The 14,905-nt window shown below is 51.9% G+C and overlaps 1 protein-coding gene across 4 annotated transcripts in view; it reads right to left on the bottom strand.

Annotated features, from left to right (window-relative positions):
- The window catches only part of PFKFB4 (6-phosphofructo-2-kinase/fructose-2,6-biphosphatase 4), a 36,854-nt gene extending 22,126 nt beyond the window's left edge, over positions 1-14,728 (bottom strand). Inside the window, exons 1-4 of one of the 4 annotated variants that reach the window (XM_036868389.1) lie at positions 14,581-14,728; positions 8,851-8,967; positions 8,595-8,691; positions 2,308-2,374 (exon numbers count right to left, since the gene is read on the bottom strand). In XM_036868389.1, the coding sequence (XP_036724284.1) occupies positions 2,308-2,374; positions 8,595-8,691; positions 8,851-8,967; positions 14,581-14,677 (378 nt within the window). In that variant the 5' untranslated portion in view covers positions 14,678-14,728. Of the gene's footprint in view, positions 1-331; positions 628-2,307; positions 2,375-8,594; positions 8,692-8,850; positions 8,968-9,293; positions 9,392-14,580 lie in introns of those variants that run through there. The other 3 variants (XM_036868391.1, XM_036868390.1, XM_036868393.1) reach the window with 3 other exon arrangements.
- Positions 14,729-14,905: the final 177 nt, after the last annotated feature.

Below are 14,905 nucleotides of genomic sequence, written 5' to 3' on the forward strand. Positions count from 1 at the left end.
CATCAGGACCAGCTGCCGTCCGGCCATCCGCCTGGCCAGTCTCCTTCAGACCTGCAATGGCTGCGCTGGTCCTCCCCTTCCTTGGGGAGCACCCCAAGGAAGTTGGAAGCAGGGCAGCAGGCACTCACTCACAAGACTTCCAGTGAAACTAGTTAAACTTGGAGAACTAAACCCATGTTTACTTCCACTCCATCCTGTCACCCCAGTAAAATGGGAACAGGAGAGGAGAGGAGATAGGAAATGTCAACACAGTTTTTTAAGACAGACACATGGTAACTGGCTCAGAGAAACACAGAAGACCAAACACAAGCCTATACCAACCAGAGCACACCTGCTTGTGCAGAACCACGGTAGTCAGGAACAGGGCACAGGCATCTCTGAAAAAAGGGACAAGTGTGCAGAAGAAACAGGAGGACTGGCTGGCGGTGCAAGTGGAGCCCCAGGCCCCCTCCTTGCCTCCTCCAGGCAGTCTGTGACCCCCCCCCGGGGCCTGCCCAGCACTCAGGTGCAGCCCACCCAAGCAGCTTTTAGAGCGTAACTTTTTACAAAGGGCATTTGACCAGGGCTCACTGGATGCTCCAGCAAAACCTCTAACATGAAAAACAAAGACTAAATCAAACAGAATAAAAGGAACTTCAAGAAATGAGGACAGGGAGGGACTTCCCTGGTGGCACAGTGGTTAAGAATCCACCTGCCAATGCAGGGGACACGGGTTCGATCCCTGGTCCGGGAAGATCCCACAGGCCGCGGAGCAACTAAGCCCGTGCGCCACAACTACTGAGCCTGCGCTCTAGACCCTGTGAGCCACAACTACTGAAGCCTGCGCGCTTAGAGCCCGTGCTCCACAACAAGAGAAGCCACCGCAATGAGAAGCATGTGCACCAAAATGAAGAGTAGCCCCTGCTCACCACAACTAGAGAAAGCCCTCGTGCAGCAACAAAGACCCAACGCAGCCAAAAATAAATAAATAATAAATAAATAAATTCATTAAAAAAAAAAAGAAGAAGATGGGAGGGGAGTGGGGACTCGGTTGTGAGAAAGCGGCGGGGGTGGTTTAACAAAGTAAAATATATGACATTTCTCTGAGCTGCTGGAGAAGAGTTTCCTGATGGAAAGGGTCCCCCCCCAAGGACCCAGCATTGTAGAGAAGACCCACCATAAAGCACATCACCTTGAAGACCCTAAAAGCTTCCCCAGAGGAAGGGGCATAAGAAGCCCCCAGTTTCCTCTAGGAAATAAAACTTTTTTTTTTTTAACTTCTTTTTGGCCGCAACGTGCGGCTTGTGGGATCTTAGTTCCCTGACCAGGGATTGAACCTAGGCCCTCAGCAGAAAGAGCATGGAGTCCTAACCACTGGACTGCCAGGGAATTCCCTAGGGAAAAAAAAAAACTTTTAAGGAGGATCAGCAAATCAGAATGACATCAGACTTTCCCACAGCCACTCTAGAAGCCGCAATACAATGGAGCAATGTCATGAAAATTCTAAAGGAAACGTTCTTCCCACCCATCCATCAAATGTGAGGATAAAGAAAAGACATTTCTAGACATGCAAGGTCTCACAAAATTTACTTCCCAAGTACCTTTCCCAGAAAGCTATTAGAGGATGTGCTCCAACAAAACAAGTCAGTAAAGCAAGGAAAAGCAAGACATGGGATCCAGGAGCAGGGCATTCAACTGAGGAGGGAAGAGAAGGAAATTCCCAGGGTGACAGCTGTGCCACAGACAGACCTAGAGGGCAAATGATCTAGATGGGGCTGGGGGACAGAGCTCCAGGATGCATGCCTTCAAGAGGAAAAAGGAAGGAAAAAATAGCCCGTGTTTGACTACATAGGGTTGGGGTAGGGCCCTTTCCTGCAGACACCCTTGCTCAGCCTCGTCCCGCCTGTCCATCTGACTGGAGGGGCCAACACAGAGGGGGAATTCCCTTATCCAGCATTCAACTGATTCCTGGAATAGCCACCAAATGTTGGGCTGGATGCTCTCCACACCAGGAGAAATCACATTTGCTAAAGACTTAGGTAACATGACACCTCTAACTTGTGGAGTGGCCAAGAATGTGAGTATTCAGAGGGAAGTCCTGCAGGGTCAAACACAACCACAAGCCCAGAGGGAAATGCCTGGCCCACATCTGGCCTCTGGCTTCTTCCAGCACAGCAGCTGCAGACTTCTTCCCAGGGGCTGGTACCCAGGGGTATCTAGGGCCACATACACCCTGCCTTCCCCTCCAGATGCCTGAAAAGTAAAAGGGGTAGAAGTATGTGGGCTCCCACATGTCACTCCCAGATACCACCAGGGTGTTATACTCACCGCCACATGCCCCCCCTCCTCACTAAGGAACCGCCGAACGTCTCGGAGGGCTGCCAGGGCACACTGCCTTCAGAAGAGAAAACACAGGTCAGCCAAGCACCTGACTGGTTGCTGCAGGGCAGCAGGTTAGGGATATATCCTATGCCAGACAGGAGAGGGGGCAGCCCCTGGGGCCCCTTCTCTCTTTTCAAGGTTTCTCTTTCCTTGGGAAGATTTTCAGTGTTTGGTAACCCTGCTCCTGTAGGTGGAAGGCTATGTGCTCCTGGCCATCAGGAATACTTTTTTCTTTTTTTAAATTGGAGTATAGTTGCTTTACAACATTGTGTTAGTTTATACTGTACAGCAAAGTGAATCATCTATACATATACATATATCACCTCTTTTTGGATTTCCTTCTCACTTAGGTCACCACAGAGCACTGAGTAGAGTTCCCTGTGCTATACAGTAGGTTCTCATTAGTTACCTATTTTATACATAGTATCAATAGTGTATATATGTCAATCCCAATCTCCCAATTCATCCCACCATCCCCTTTCCCCCTTGGTACCCATACAGGAATACTTTTTGAAATACCACTTTTCTGTACTTTCCTTCTTCATCTCATCATGAACAAATCCAGCCTGCCATTTTGCCATATTCATGATTTCTAAGTGTCATGCATTTCCCCTATCAAAATAAGCACTTTTAAAACCAGACACTCCCTTGTGTGTGTGTTGGGGGCAGGGCAGGCGGGTGCCGGTGGTGGGAAAGGAGAGACAGTACTGCTGGCCCCCAAGGCAGCATTAAGCTTAATGTTCAATTTTCCTTTCTAGAAGGGAGATGTGGACTAAGAATGCCACCTGGTGTATCAGCAAACAAAGGGTGTTACAGCCATCAAGCCAGCAGCCACTGCAGCTGCCCCCAAAGGTGCCCCCTCAGGGGACTCAGAATGGGAAAGAACAGGACACTGGCCCCAGAGAGCTGAGGTGCATATCAAAGGAATGAACCCACACATGGCACCTACCTTATCTCTGCAGAGCAGTCCCTCAGTTATCTGAGAGGCTGTCTTCTAGGCTTAAGTCCTCAGTTTTGTTCACGGAATAAAACATAAGTCTCAGCTTTTAGGCTGTTCGTTTCTTTCAGTGGACCAAGAAGGCCCTACATGATCCCTTCTGGAGGAGGGTGCCGTGTCTCTGCCTCTCGCACCCAGGTCCACAGGTGCTCTGGAAGGGCAAAACCCTCACCATGACTGACCACTGACTACACTGTCTGTCCTCAGACATCTCAGCCTTTCCGTTTATTGCTGCAAAATGGATTGCCACATATAAGGATCTTTCTGACTTTATCCATTTCTCCTATAAGGTCCGAAGATAGATAAATCACTTTGACTTTTTATCTATGCAGGGGAGCAGAATTTGCCACCCCAAAATATGTCTCTTTGGCATAAGGATTATTTTAGGCTGATTATTTTTATGACACTGCAGACAGGGGAGAAGCTCTAAAAACATGAGTAGAAGTTACCCTTTTTTGAGAGGCATTTACAAGTATAAGGGAAATCTCCATTTGTAAGGGGGTCTCCCTCGCTGTACCAGGAGGAGGGAGATGACCTTATCTCTAGAAACTATTATCAATGCTGAAGAAACAGATTGAGTGATTGATTGATTTAGGCCACGCCAGACGGCTTGCAGGATCTTAGTTCCCCGACCAGCGATTGAACCCAGGCCCCAGACAGTGGAAGCTCCGAGTCCACAGCCAGGGAATTCCCTGAAGGCACAAATTTAAATCTGCATAACAACCTTACCCTCGTTTACTGAGCTTTTCCTGTAAATTCCCCTGACTCCTCACCCACAACATCTTCTTTTCTCTTCAGCTGAAGATGGTATTTAAGGAGAGGGCTTCCCAGGTCTCTCACATGTATGTAGGAGGTATACGTGCTATTAAACTTTTTTTCTGTCCTGTTAATCTGTGTCATGTCAATTTAATTATCAGACCAGCCAAAGAACCTAGAAGGCAAGAAGGGAAAATTTTTCCTCCCAAACACTATTTACCTGTACTTTTTTGATGTAAGAGTAAAGTTAGATCTCCCATTTGTTTGATCTTGGGATTTTGTGTGTAAACCCATAGTGCATCAAAGGACTGTGCGAGGCCAAGCCAGGCCAGTGTGCCCAAGCATGGAAACAGAGGCCGACCAGACTGCTGGGGTCACGAGGAAACTGGGGGCAGAGCTGAGTCCAGGTCACTGGAAGGAGCGCTGCTCTTATGCCTCCTTGTGACCTTTCTGTGCCCTATTAGGCTTTTCAGTTAAAACCCCAAAGTGCTTTCTTCTGCCAAAAAACCTGAATTCTGAGAGTCCAGGAATCTGGCATTGATAAGGACAGAGTAAAGGGACAAAGTAGGTGATTAGTTAATCCCACTAAGGGATCAGAAGTAAAGGAAAAAGTATGGGAGACATCTGTAAGAAAATGATCACTCGGGAAAGCAGGTTTGCTTAACCACAAAACCAAGCAGGCCTTGCTTAACAACAAAACCATGCAACAGAAGCACGAGACATGCCCCCAGACAATAAAACAATGGTGGAATGAGACCCACATCCTGCCCAGTGGTAAGTTAATGATTCTTAGGACATGCTCCTTTGTGCTCACTAAAAACAAAAGCATAAGGAAAGGGTAACATTATACTGAAACCTGAGCTGATTTACCATATTTTAGTATACGTTACCATCTTTTTGCTCATTTCCATTGCGCCATGACAGTCCCAGTTTGACCACGTAGGGACAAGAAAACTACCCCCCCCACCCCCATGTGGAGGAGGAGGAGCTGATGATGGAAGCTTGATGTCTACTCAAGGATGAGGAAGAAGGTGGTCTTCTCCCCCTCCTCACTTTTCATTTGATTATAAAACTGTAGCCCACTAAGTTCTGGGCATGGTGCCCTCCTGCCCACCCGCTTGTAAACCTCACAAGCGTCCTATTCTAATAAATCACTTATCTATCAGTTTGTCTCTCGCTGAATTCTTTCTGCACTGAGACATAAAGAACCAGAGCTTCTCAGCGCCCCCCACATCCCCGAGACACATTTCTACAGTTTCAGCATGGCTGGGGCCATTTCTTGCCACCCACATTTAGAGCCTCATGTTCTGGGCTAAGATCTCTGTGGGCTGCTCTGGCTGAGGCTGCACCAAGTAGGAGGGATCTCAGGGCCCAGGTGGAGATGCTGGGGGAACAGCCTGGGAGCCTGCGCACGTGTGGGTGTGAGTGTGGATGGGCACGCACGCACATGCATGGGGGGATATGTGTATGTGTAAGTCTGTGAGTGAGCATCTGTGAGCATTCCTTGGGCCCCTGTGGAAGTGCAGCTGTGCACATACAAGAGGGTGTGTGTGGTTTGATAAATACATTTGGTCTTTGTCCTGGGTTCTTGGCAGAGCTCCTAAGACCCTTGGAATTTCTTAAGTGATAGGAGTGATTTTTTTTTTTTTTTTTTTTTGTAATTCACAAGGAGCCCCTTCCAATCACACCTGAGTTGATGTTAATGTAGTGACTCAGGCTGGGGCCCCTAGACAGCCTCAGCAAGGGGCTGATCACCAGAAAGTGATGAAAGGGTTGGAACATTCAGCCCTGCCACCATCCTCCAGGAAGGGAGATGGGGGCTGAAGATGAATTGAACGATGAGAGTTGAAGAGCTTCCAGGTTGAAGAGATGAGGTGCTGGGAGGGTGCCAGACCCCGAGATGGCTGGAAGTTCCCCGCACTGCCCCCTTCCTTGCCTGTGCACCTCTTCCACTTGGCTGCTCCCGAGTTGTATCCTTTATAATAAACCAGTAAACACAACTCAAGTATGTTCCTGAGCTCTGTGAGCTGGAACAGTAATCTGCTGAAGAGGGGGTTGTGGGAACCCCCAATTTATAGCCAGTTAGAAATACGGGTGCCCCCCGCCGAGACTTGTGACTGGTGTGTGAAGTGGGGTCAGTCTTGAGGGACTGAGTCCTTAACCTGTGGGAACTGATGCTAACTGCAGGTAGACAGGGTCAGAATTGAAATGAATTGAACTGTTGGACACCAGTTGGTGTCAGAGAAAACACCTCAGTGTCCCCAAGCCCGTGTGTAGTATGTGACTGAAAAGGCATAGGTATGATTGAATGTGTTCACATGCACATGGGGTATTGCACACCTGTGTGCACGATTATAAGTTTTTATATGTGTCCAAACATGCACACAGAGGATACGCACGTGTGTGAACGCCCATGTGTGTACATACGGTATGTGTACACACCTTCCTGCAGTGACTGTGTGCACATATATGAGCGTGCCTGGTGTGTATTTACACACATACCCATGTGTACATAAAAAGGGAGCACCTGCACATGTACACATGGCTGTACATGCCCTCTTCTAGATCTTCCACTGTGCCCAGTGTTAGGGACAGACCTCCACATCGTGCAACTCTAGGAAGCTCACCAATGTGTACGTACCTGGGCCTCTGGGAAATGCAGGCTTCTCTTCCCAGGTTTCCCATTTTTAAAAAGTTTGATCTTTCTATTTTGCCAATTATCTGTGGGACATTTTGGGCTGGTTAATGGGAAATGGCCCCATGGCCCAGGGGCCAGACCCAGGCTTTGGATACACGAGGGAGAATTTCTAGGAACAGCCAGAGGGTGTGCCTACAGAGAGGCACAAGTGAATCTGCCCCCAGCTTCTACTGCTGGGGCCTCTGTTCCAGCTGGGTGACCCTGGACCAGTTTCCTTACCTCTTCTGAGTCTGGGTTTCGCCATGAGAATTAATCCCAATGTTCCTACCTTCGTTGGGCAGTCTGAGCAGAATGACCAGCGAGCTCTGGGAATGCCAGCTTCCTTATTCTCCCCACAAACACTCTGGATTCAGACAGGCCTGGCTTCAAATCAAACCCTGAGGGATCCCAGACAATACCACCACTTCCTGACCTCAGTCTCAGCATCTAGGGGAGTGAGGCACCACGGCCCACTGTAGGGAAGATCAAAGCAGCTAATGAGTGCCCACAGCTTGAGGTTGTTGCAGAATTTGCATTTGATGCAACCTTTGATCTACAAATTGAGTACTTCCGGAATGATGGACAGGACAGTTTTTAGTGGTACATGGGGTTAGGTTTAAGTCTGGACTCTGTGAAGTTACTTGGGATCTTGTGTGAGACGGCTAAGCCTCAATTTCCTCATCTTTAAATTGGGGGGCGGGGGGCGGCAATGGGCATCACACACGCAGCACACAGTAGGTTCAAGTATCAGTACCCTCACTTTTGTCTGTCTGGGTCGTTATCACAGAGGGTCCACCCTTGAGTTTTACCCACAATTCACAGTTCGGCCCCAGAGGCCTGAATGTTAGACTCCACTTCCCTTCTTGGTGCAGCAGCCCGCCCAGCCCCATTGACCCAACAGCAGAGGCACAGAAGGGCCAAGCCCCACGATGGGGAACTCCTGCCCCCTGGTGGCCAGAGAGGGAGCAGGCCAACCATGGCCATAACCAGGGGCTTCTGGCCTGGGGCTTGATTTGGGAAGGTCACTAGAGCTGGGCCAACCTCTGCTCAAAGCCCTCCCACAATGGCTGGGCCCAGAACAAGGGCAGGAAGCTTCCTGATCCCTCAGTTGACACATGCCGAGAACAGCATAGCATAGTTCCTCAGACCACAGCTGGTGCTCAGTTTTTCTGGAGAAAGCAATCAATTCAAGTCTGAATAGAGAGGGGGAGTGGTATCATATGCAAATTTCCATCTCGTCACCCAGCAACACTGAGGCAACTTCAAAGGAAAGCCAAGGCCTACCCAACACATGCCAAGAACATGACAAGCATCCTCCAAATATCAGTAGGAGACTTATCCTGGGGCAAGGGAGGAAACGCCCCAGTTCTGGGTCTGATCCTTCTGGCTTTTCGAGAAGGTGTCAGGAGGTAGTCCCACTCCCACTCTGCCGCACCCCTGAGGCCTGTATCTCTGCTTCACCTCGGGCTCCCCTCCCTATCAGAGCCCATCCCCATGGATGGCCTGGGGTAAGCCCTGGCCCTGGCTAAGCCTCCACCATCTCCCTGAAGCTCCATGCTCCCCTCCCACAGATATCCCACAGGGCAGGGCAGGGCGAGCCACCAAGGGGCCACATACCCACTCCCTTTGTCCCCAAACCCATCACATCCTCACCCCCACCACATCCTGAGAGGTCAAGAAACCAGCCCTGTTACAGCCCACAGGGTAGGGCAAGGCCAGGGCTCAAGAACAGGTTGGTCATCACTAGCAACTGGGCTCCAGGGCCTTCTTCATAAACAAACACACATATGCACACAAACTCACTTCCTGATTTTCAGGCCCTCTTCATTGTCTGGAAGGAAAAACTCAAAAGACTTGTATGTCTTGACCATGTTCCGGCGATACTGGCCAACGTTGAATTCTGGGGGAAGGGAGAGGCTCAGTTTTCACACAACAGCATCCCTCCCCAACCCCTGACCTTGACCCACCCCTGGGCCCTGTGGCAGTCCCGCCTTCTCACTCCTCCCCGCTCCCCCACAAAGTCCCAAAGCCCCCTTGGAAAGCCAAGGCTGAGTCTCACCCCGTGTGGGCACGCCAATCCAGTTCAGGTAGCGGGTCAGCTTCTTAGAGATGTAGGTCTTGCCCCTGGCAGGCAGCCCCACCATGACAATGAGCGTTGGGCAGTTGGTCATGCAAACTGAAAGGCAAGGAGCAGTGTCTGAGGAGGCCGGACCCCTCTCAGTGGGTCCCTCCCTCCAGGTCCGGCATCAGATGTGCCTTCCCAGGCTCCTGGCAGCAGAGAGCTCCCTGGGCACCCCCAGACCCCGGTCTCTAACCAGCGCTGGCATGCCCAGTTCCCCAGGCCTGTCAGTGCTCAGGGAGACGCCGCGGGATCTCGCCAGCATTTACCCTGATGTGCACCATCAGATATAAAGCTGGAGCTGCCACGGCCCTGGCCAAACTCTGCGGGGGAATTCCCCTGGCAGGTGGGACAGAGCCAAAACCCAGTGGGGTATTCAATGCCTGCCTGTCATCCAGGAACCCGTCATTCAGCATTCCTGCTCACACAGCACCACTGCTTCCGCTCCCCAGGGGGAATTTCTCTTCATCCACAAAGCCCGGAAGCTGCTTCTGCAGTGAGTCCTTCCTCCAAGGCACCTGCAAGCCCACCTGCTGCGCTCTCTCCCTCAACCCAGTCATCTCGCCAATGAGTCTGCTCTCCACAACTGATCACTTGGGGTGGAAGCATCCCGGCAGTGTCTGAGCCATTCGGGATCCTGAGGCCTGGCAGAGTTGGTGCTCAAAAATTGTGGGCAGGGAAGGAGACGGAGGCACCTCAAAACCCACCAGGGTGAGGGCCACAAGGGGCTGACACCAGAGACCCAGGCCAACGCCACAAAGGCGGTCCCTCTGATAGCCAGCCACCGCCATCCCATGTGCCACGAGGTCGGTGTGCCAAAAAGAGAAGCTGCCAAGGCTAGAGGCGGGGAAGAGTCTGTACCCAGCCCCCCAATCCATGGCCCACTAAGACAGACACCAAGGCAGCAGAATTGCCAGACTATGGGATCCAGCTCCGTTTTCAGTGTGGTCTCACCTCAGAAGCCTCAGGAAGCTTCCCTTTCATCGTCCTCAGGACCTGGGCCAGGTAAAACCACAGCAGACAGATGGACAGAGGTGGGGACCTGTCACTACCCCTCCTTTGCCCACATAGCTCTGCAAGTGCTTTCACCTGGTAGCCCTCCTCAGACAGACTGCTGGACCCCACCCTTCACCTGTCTCCCTCACTGGAGATGGAGTGCAGAGGTGGTCAGAGTCAGTCAGGCCTGGGTTCCTATCTTGACTCTGACACTTACTGGCAACTCTAAGCCTTGGTGTCCTCACCTGTAAAATGGGATGATAATCCCTCAGCGACGCCTAGCAATATCCCCATGTAAGAGCTGGAACACTTTCAGGAAGCTGTGCCCTCTGCCTGGACTTGGCAGCCCACCTGGCTAAGGGCACAGATGTATCTCAGGACTGCCCTTGGAACTTGGGGTGCAGATGCAACTGTCTGTCTCCAGGCAGGCCCCGAAGAGAAGTAAAAGACCCTGCTTGCCAGTGGGGGCTCTGTCGCTCCTGTGCATGACCTATGGGCAAATGTGACCCATTCTGGAGGGATCCTACAGACACAGCCTGACGGTGAGTAAGAGTGAGGAAACTAGCAGAAAAACCTCAGCATTAGGACTTCCCTGGTGGTGCAGTGGTTAAGAATCCGCCTGCCAACGCAGGAGACATGGGTTCAAGCCCTGGCCCGGGAAGATCCCACATGCCGCGGAGCAACTAAGCCCATGCGCCACAACTACTGAGCCTGCGCCATAGAGCCCGCGTGCCACAACTACTGAAGCCCGTGCGACTAGAGCCCGTGCTCCACAACAAGAGAAGCCAGCACAATGAGAAGCCTGCACATCCCAACGAAGAGTAGTCCCTGCTCACTGCAACTAGAGAGAGCCCACACGCAGCAACAAAGACCCAACGCAGACAAAAATAAATAAATAAATTTATTTTAAAAAACCCAAAAACCTAAAACAAAAACCTCAGCATTGGCTAAGCTGAGAGCAAAACAAGTTAGGCAAGGCCCTGCATCCTGAGGGCCAGGCCAGTGCTGCTGAGTCCTGGGCTGTTTGCACAATTTCTGGCCGGTTGGCCAGGGCTCCCAAGCAACCACAGCGCAGTGCATCAGCTACTCACTGTGGGAAAAACCTGCACCCAGCCTGCTCCCTCTGATGAGGCCACCCCTTCCCACTGCTCCCTGAAGGGCTCTCCCACGACCCCAGGGCTGAGGTTCTGCATCACCTCTTCACAGTTTCCATCTTCCCAGAGACGCCCCTGGCCTCCTCCCACAGCGTTTGGTGACAGCATCCCCCCGCCCCATGCACAGCCATGGTGGGCAGGCAGGGCAGCAAATCAGGTCTGGGCACAAAACGAGAGCAATAAATTACCTATCACCTCTGTTCCTCAAGATAAGATCCCAAGTCAATGACACAAAAGAAAATTCAAAGTACAAGTATATTCACACCAGCCCTGCTTGCAACAGCAAAACACTGGGGAAGTCCCAGCAATGGAGAAATTGCAAACCGAGGCCCACACAGAGGGAACACACTTGAACCAAGGGCGAGTGGACCAGGTGAGTGGGGGCATGCAGTTGGAGCTGCAGCTCTGGGCCCTCAGGACCTCAACATTGAGCAACAGGACAGCAGAACACACAGTTCAGAACATGGGGCATGTGTGGAAGGAAATCTGAAGACATGTCAACTCAGCTTTTCTCACTAGTTCCTGTAAATTATCTGTAAATTTGCTCAAGGCCACAGGAGCCCAAGGAGTCGAGAGGCTGAGACAAGCCTGGTGCTGGTGACTACTTTCTGGTGGTACCTCCACAGGGGCGGCCACAAGTCCCTGGAGTGGGTTCCAGAACTGAGTCTTGAACTGCACCTGCCCCGACTTCCTTGGGCCGGGCTGGGGAAGGGAGAGTACTTTAAAATAAAGCAAACTGGAATCACTGTCCTGTTCAGAGGGGACAGAAAGTTGTCTCTCCTACTGTCCTGTGCACACACCAGTCGTGTCCTTACCCAGGCAGTCTTGCCACCTTTTGGCTAAGAAAAGCTATCAAATACTGTCCTTTCTGCCATGTTCCCCGAGTCCCCTCTCCATCTCCTACCCCATCTACCCCCAGAGCTCCTCCAGGTCAATGACCAGAAAGGTAACAGCTTCCAGGCCCTCTGTGTAGCCCTGAATTTTATCAAAAGGAAGAAGAATTGCTCATGAAGAGTGGGGGAGGAGAAGGCAGGGAACATCCCTCAGCCAACCAGCCTCTGTTGCCCTGAGGAGCTCGGACTAGACCCCAAAAACAACCCGCCACACAGCACAGACTAGGGCCCCTCATCCTCTTCTCTATAAAGCCCTGCGATCAAGTCAACTTCCACCCACCCTGACCCTCAGGTTCCCACCTGTCCTTGTGGTCCTCCAATCTAGTTAGAAGCCCACTATGCGGAGGGTAAAATGCTGCATGAATACGGATTTGGGACCTGGGGTGCTGGTTCATTGTTCATTCCCTGCTCACTCCCTCCTTGCTGTGAACTGTGAGACCCTAGCCTGGTGTCCAAACCCCCACACAATTTTCAGGTCTCATCTTTAGCCTCTTGGGTGCTACCTCCTCCTCCAGGAAGCCCTCCTGTGCCAGGCCAGCTCACAGTCCCACCCACTGCAACACCCTGAGGCAGTGCCATGGCACGAGCCCCTCTGCTCAGGCCAGAGCCACATTTCAGTTGCATACCTGGAGCTTGGAGAAACACAGGCCTGCCCCAGGGGCAGTGAGACGTGGGCAAGTCCCCTCCCATTGGGCCTCAACTCCTTTGCCACCTGAAAGGGGGTTGGCTTGGAGCTTCAATCCCTGACTTTGAGATATGGAGAAGCAAAGAAACAACAGTGATGATAAATTACAAAATTACCTGCTACCATTTATCAAGCACTTATCAAGAGGCTCACAGGACTTCCCTGGTGGCGCAGTGGTTAAGAATCCACCTGCCAATGCAGGGGACACGGGTTCGAGCCCTGGGCCAGGAAGATCCCACATGCCGTGGAGCAACTCAGCCCGTGTGCCACAACTACTGAGCCTGCATGCTGCAACTACTGAAGACCGCACGCCTAGAGCCTGTGCTCCACAACAAGAGAAGCCACCGCAATGAGAAGCCCGTGCACCGCAACGAAGAGTAAACCCCGCTCGCCGCAACTAGAGAAAGCCCGCGAGCAGCATCAAAGACCCAATGCAGCCAAAAATAAATAAATAAATAAAAATAAATAAATAAATAAATATATATATATATATATATAAAAAAAAACTTTAAAAAAAGAGGCTCACGGCAGCTTCATAGTGCAAGGATGATGACTGTCTCAGTCTCACAGATAAGGAACCTGAGACCTAGAGGGTCAGCTCTTTGCCCAAGGTCACCCAGCTGAGCCACGACGCAGCTTGAGTGCTCCTGCCTCTAAAGTCCACGTTCTCACTCCTTCTCCTTTATGTAACAACGGAGGCCACCCCCTAGTTAGGACAATACAGCCCTAACACGGACTGACTAGAAGCAAAAGAGAAAGGGGCCTAGCCCTCCACACCTCCGGAAGTCTGGAAGGAAAACTGGCTAGGGTGTAGCCATAGTCCCTTAGGACTGAATACAGACTGGAAAGCCATGGCCCCAGGGCTAAAAGCAAGATCACAGTTTCAGCAGCCCACCAGGACCTACATTATGGTCAGAGTCACGACCCACCAGAATGTCTGGTCAAAGCCACGGCCACCCCTACCAGGTTCCACAGTGTGCTAAGAGATGCACACACTCCTCCCCTAGGACTCACATCCTGGTCAAAGCCAAGGCCCCCAGGCTAGCCTCAAAGCAAGACAAGCACCAAGCGCTCTCTCCTCTCCTATCATGCCCAAGCAGAGGTCAGGAGTGCAGGGAGACCACAGCATGTAACACAATCTCCTGACCTCCATTTCCAAATCTGTATCAGAAGCTGGACTAGATGTTCTCTGAGGACCTTGCCAACTTGCAAATTTATTACAACGTTTCAGTTACTCCTAAAATAAATCTTTGTTTTTCTTGGTAATAAAAAAGTTGCAGACTCATTTAAGGACAAGCAGAAAATCAGTGAAGTGGGTTTAACACCTAGGATCACAGGAAAAGTAAGCCTCTTAATGATTCCTTGAATTTCAGCATATGTTCTAGATGTTTCCACCCTCCAGTTTTACCACTCACCCACAACCCCACCTGGATGCTTACACACCCATGGACACAAAGACAGGCCCATATAACAAAGTGGTCTCACTGTCTCTATCCTGAACACATCTGCACTTCCCTGAAATTCCTCCCAAAACTCGATTTCAGGCCCAGAGATGGGCCTTCCTCCCCACCTTGGGCCTTTGAAAGTTCTGGGCTCAGAGAGACCAAGCGAATCTCCTAGGGCCAACACAGCTCAGACCGCGGCCTGACTACCCGGCCCACGCTCTCTGGCCAGCTGAGACGGCAGGACCGAGGCTCCAAGTCCTCCCCTGACCTGAGGCGGTGGGGACAGAGTGGTGTGGGAAGGGTCCTGCGCCCTCCCCTAGGTGATGGCGGCCAGACCTAGCTCCCGCCGAGCCGAGACGTCGCCACACACCTGTCCCCGCCTCCCGCTCTGCCACACCTGTCCCCGGTTCCCCACCTGTTCCCGGCTCCCTTTCCCTGTAAGACCAATACCCATGCCCATGCACCGCCCTCCGCCTTCCCCGCGGACCCCGCCTCACCACCGCGCTGGCAGGCGTGCAGAGCAGGCCGCCCATTGCTGTACGGCATCCAGATCTTCTTCAGGGGGTTCTGGGTCAGTTCCCGTGGGGACGCCATCCTGGGGCTCGGAGGAGTCGGACTGCGCTGCTTCCAACCCAGCGGCCGGGCCACCTCGGGCCACTCGATGCCCCGCCCCTCAGCCCTGCCCCTCAGCCCCGCCCCTCCTGTAGCCGCGTTGACGCCCATCCAACTCCCCGCAGGCCCCGCCCCGGAACGAGTAGGCTCCACCCCAACTGAAGAGCGCCTGGCCTCCTACCACGCATGCCCAGCTCGCGTACTAGCGCG

The sequence above is a fragment of the Balaenoptera musculus genome, chromosome 11 (assembly GCF_009873245.2).
Source record: "Balaenoptera musculus isolate JJ_BM4_2016_0621 chromosome 11, mBalMus1.pri.v3, whole genome shotgun sequence".
Lineage (NCBI taxonomy): Eukaryota > Metazoa > Chordata > Mammalia > Artiodactyla > Balaenopteridae > Balaenoptera > Balaenoptera musculus.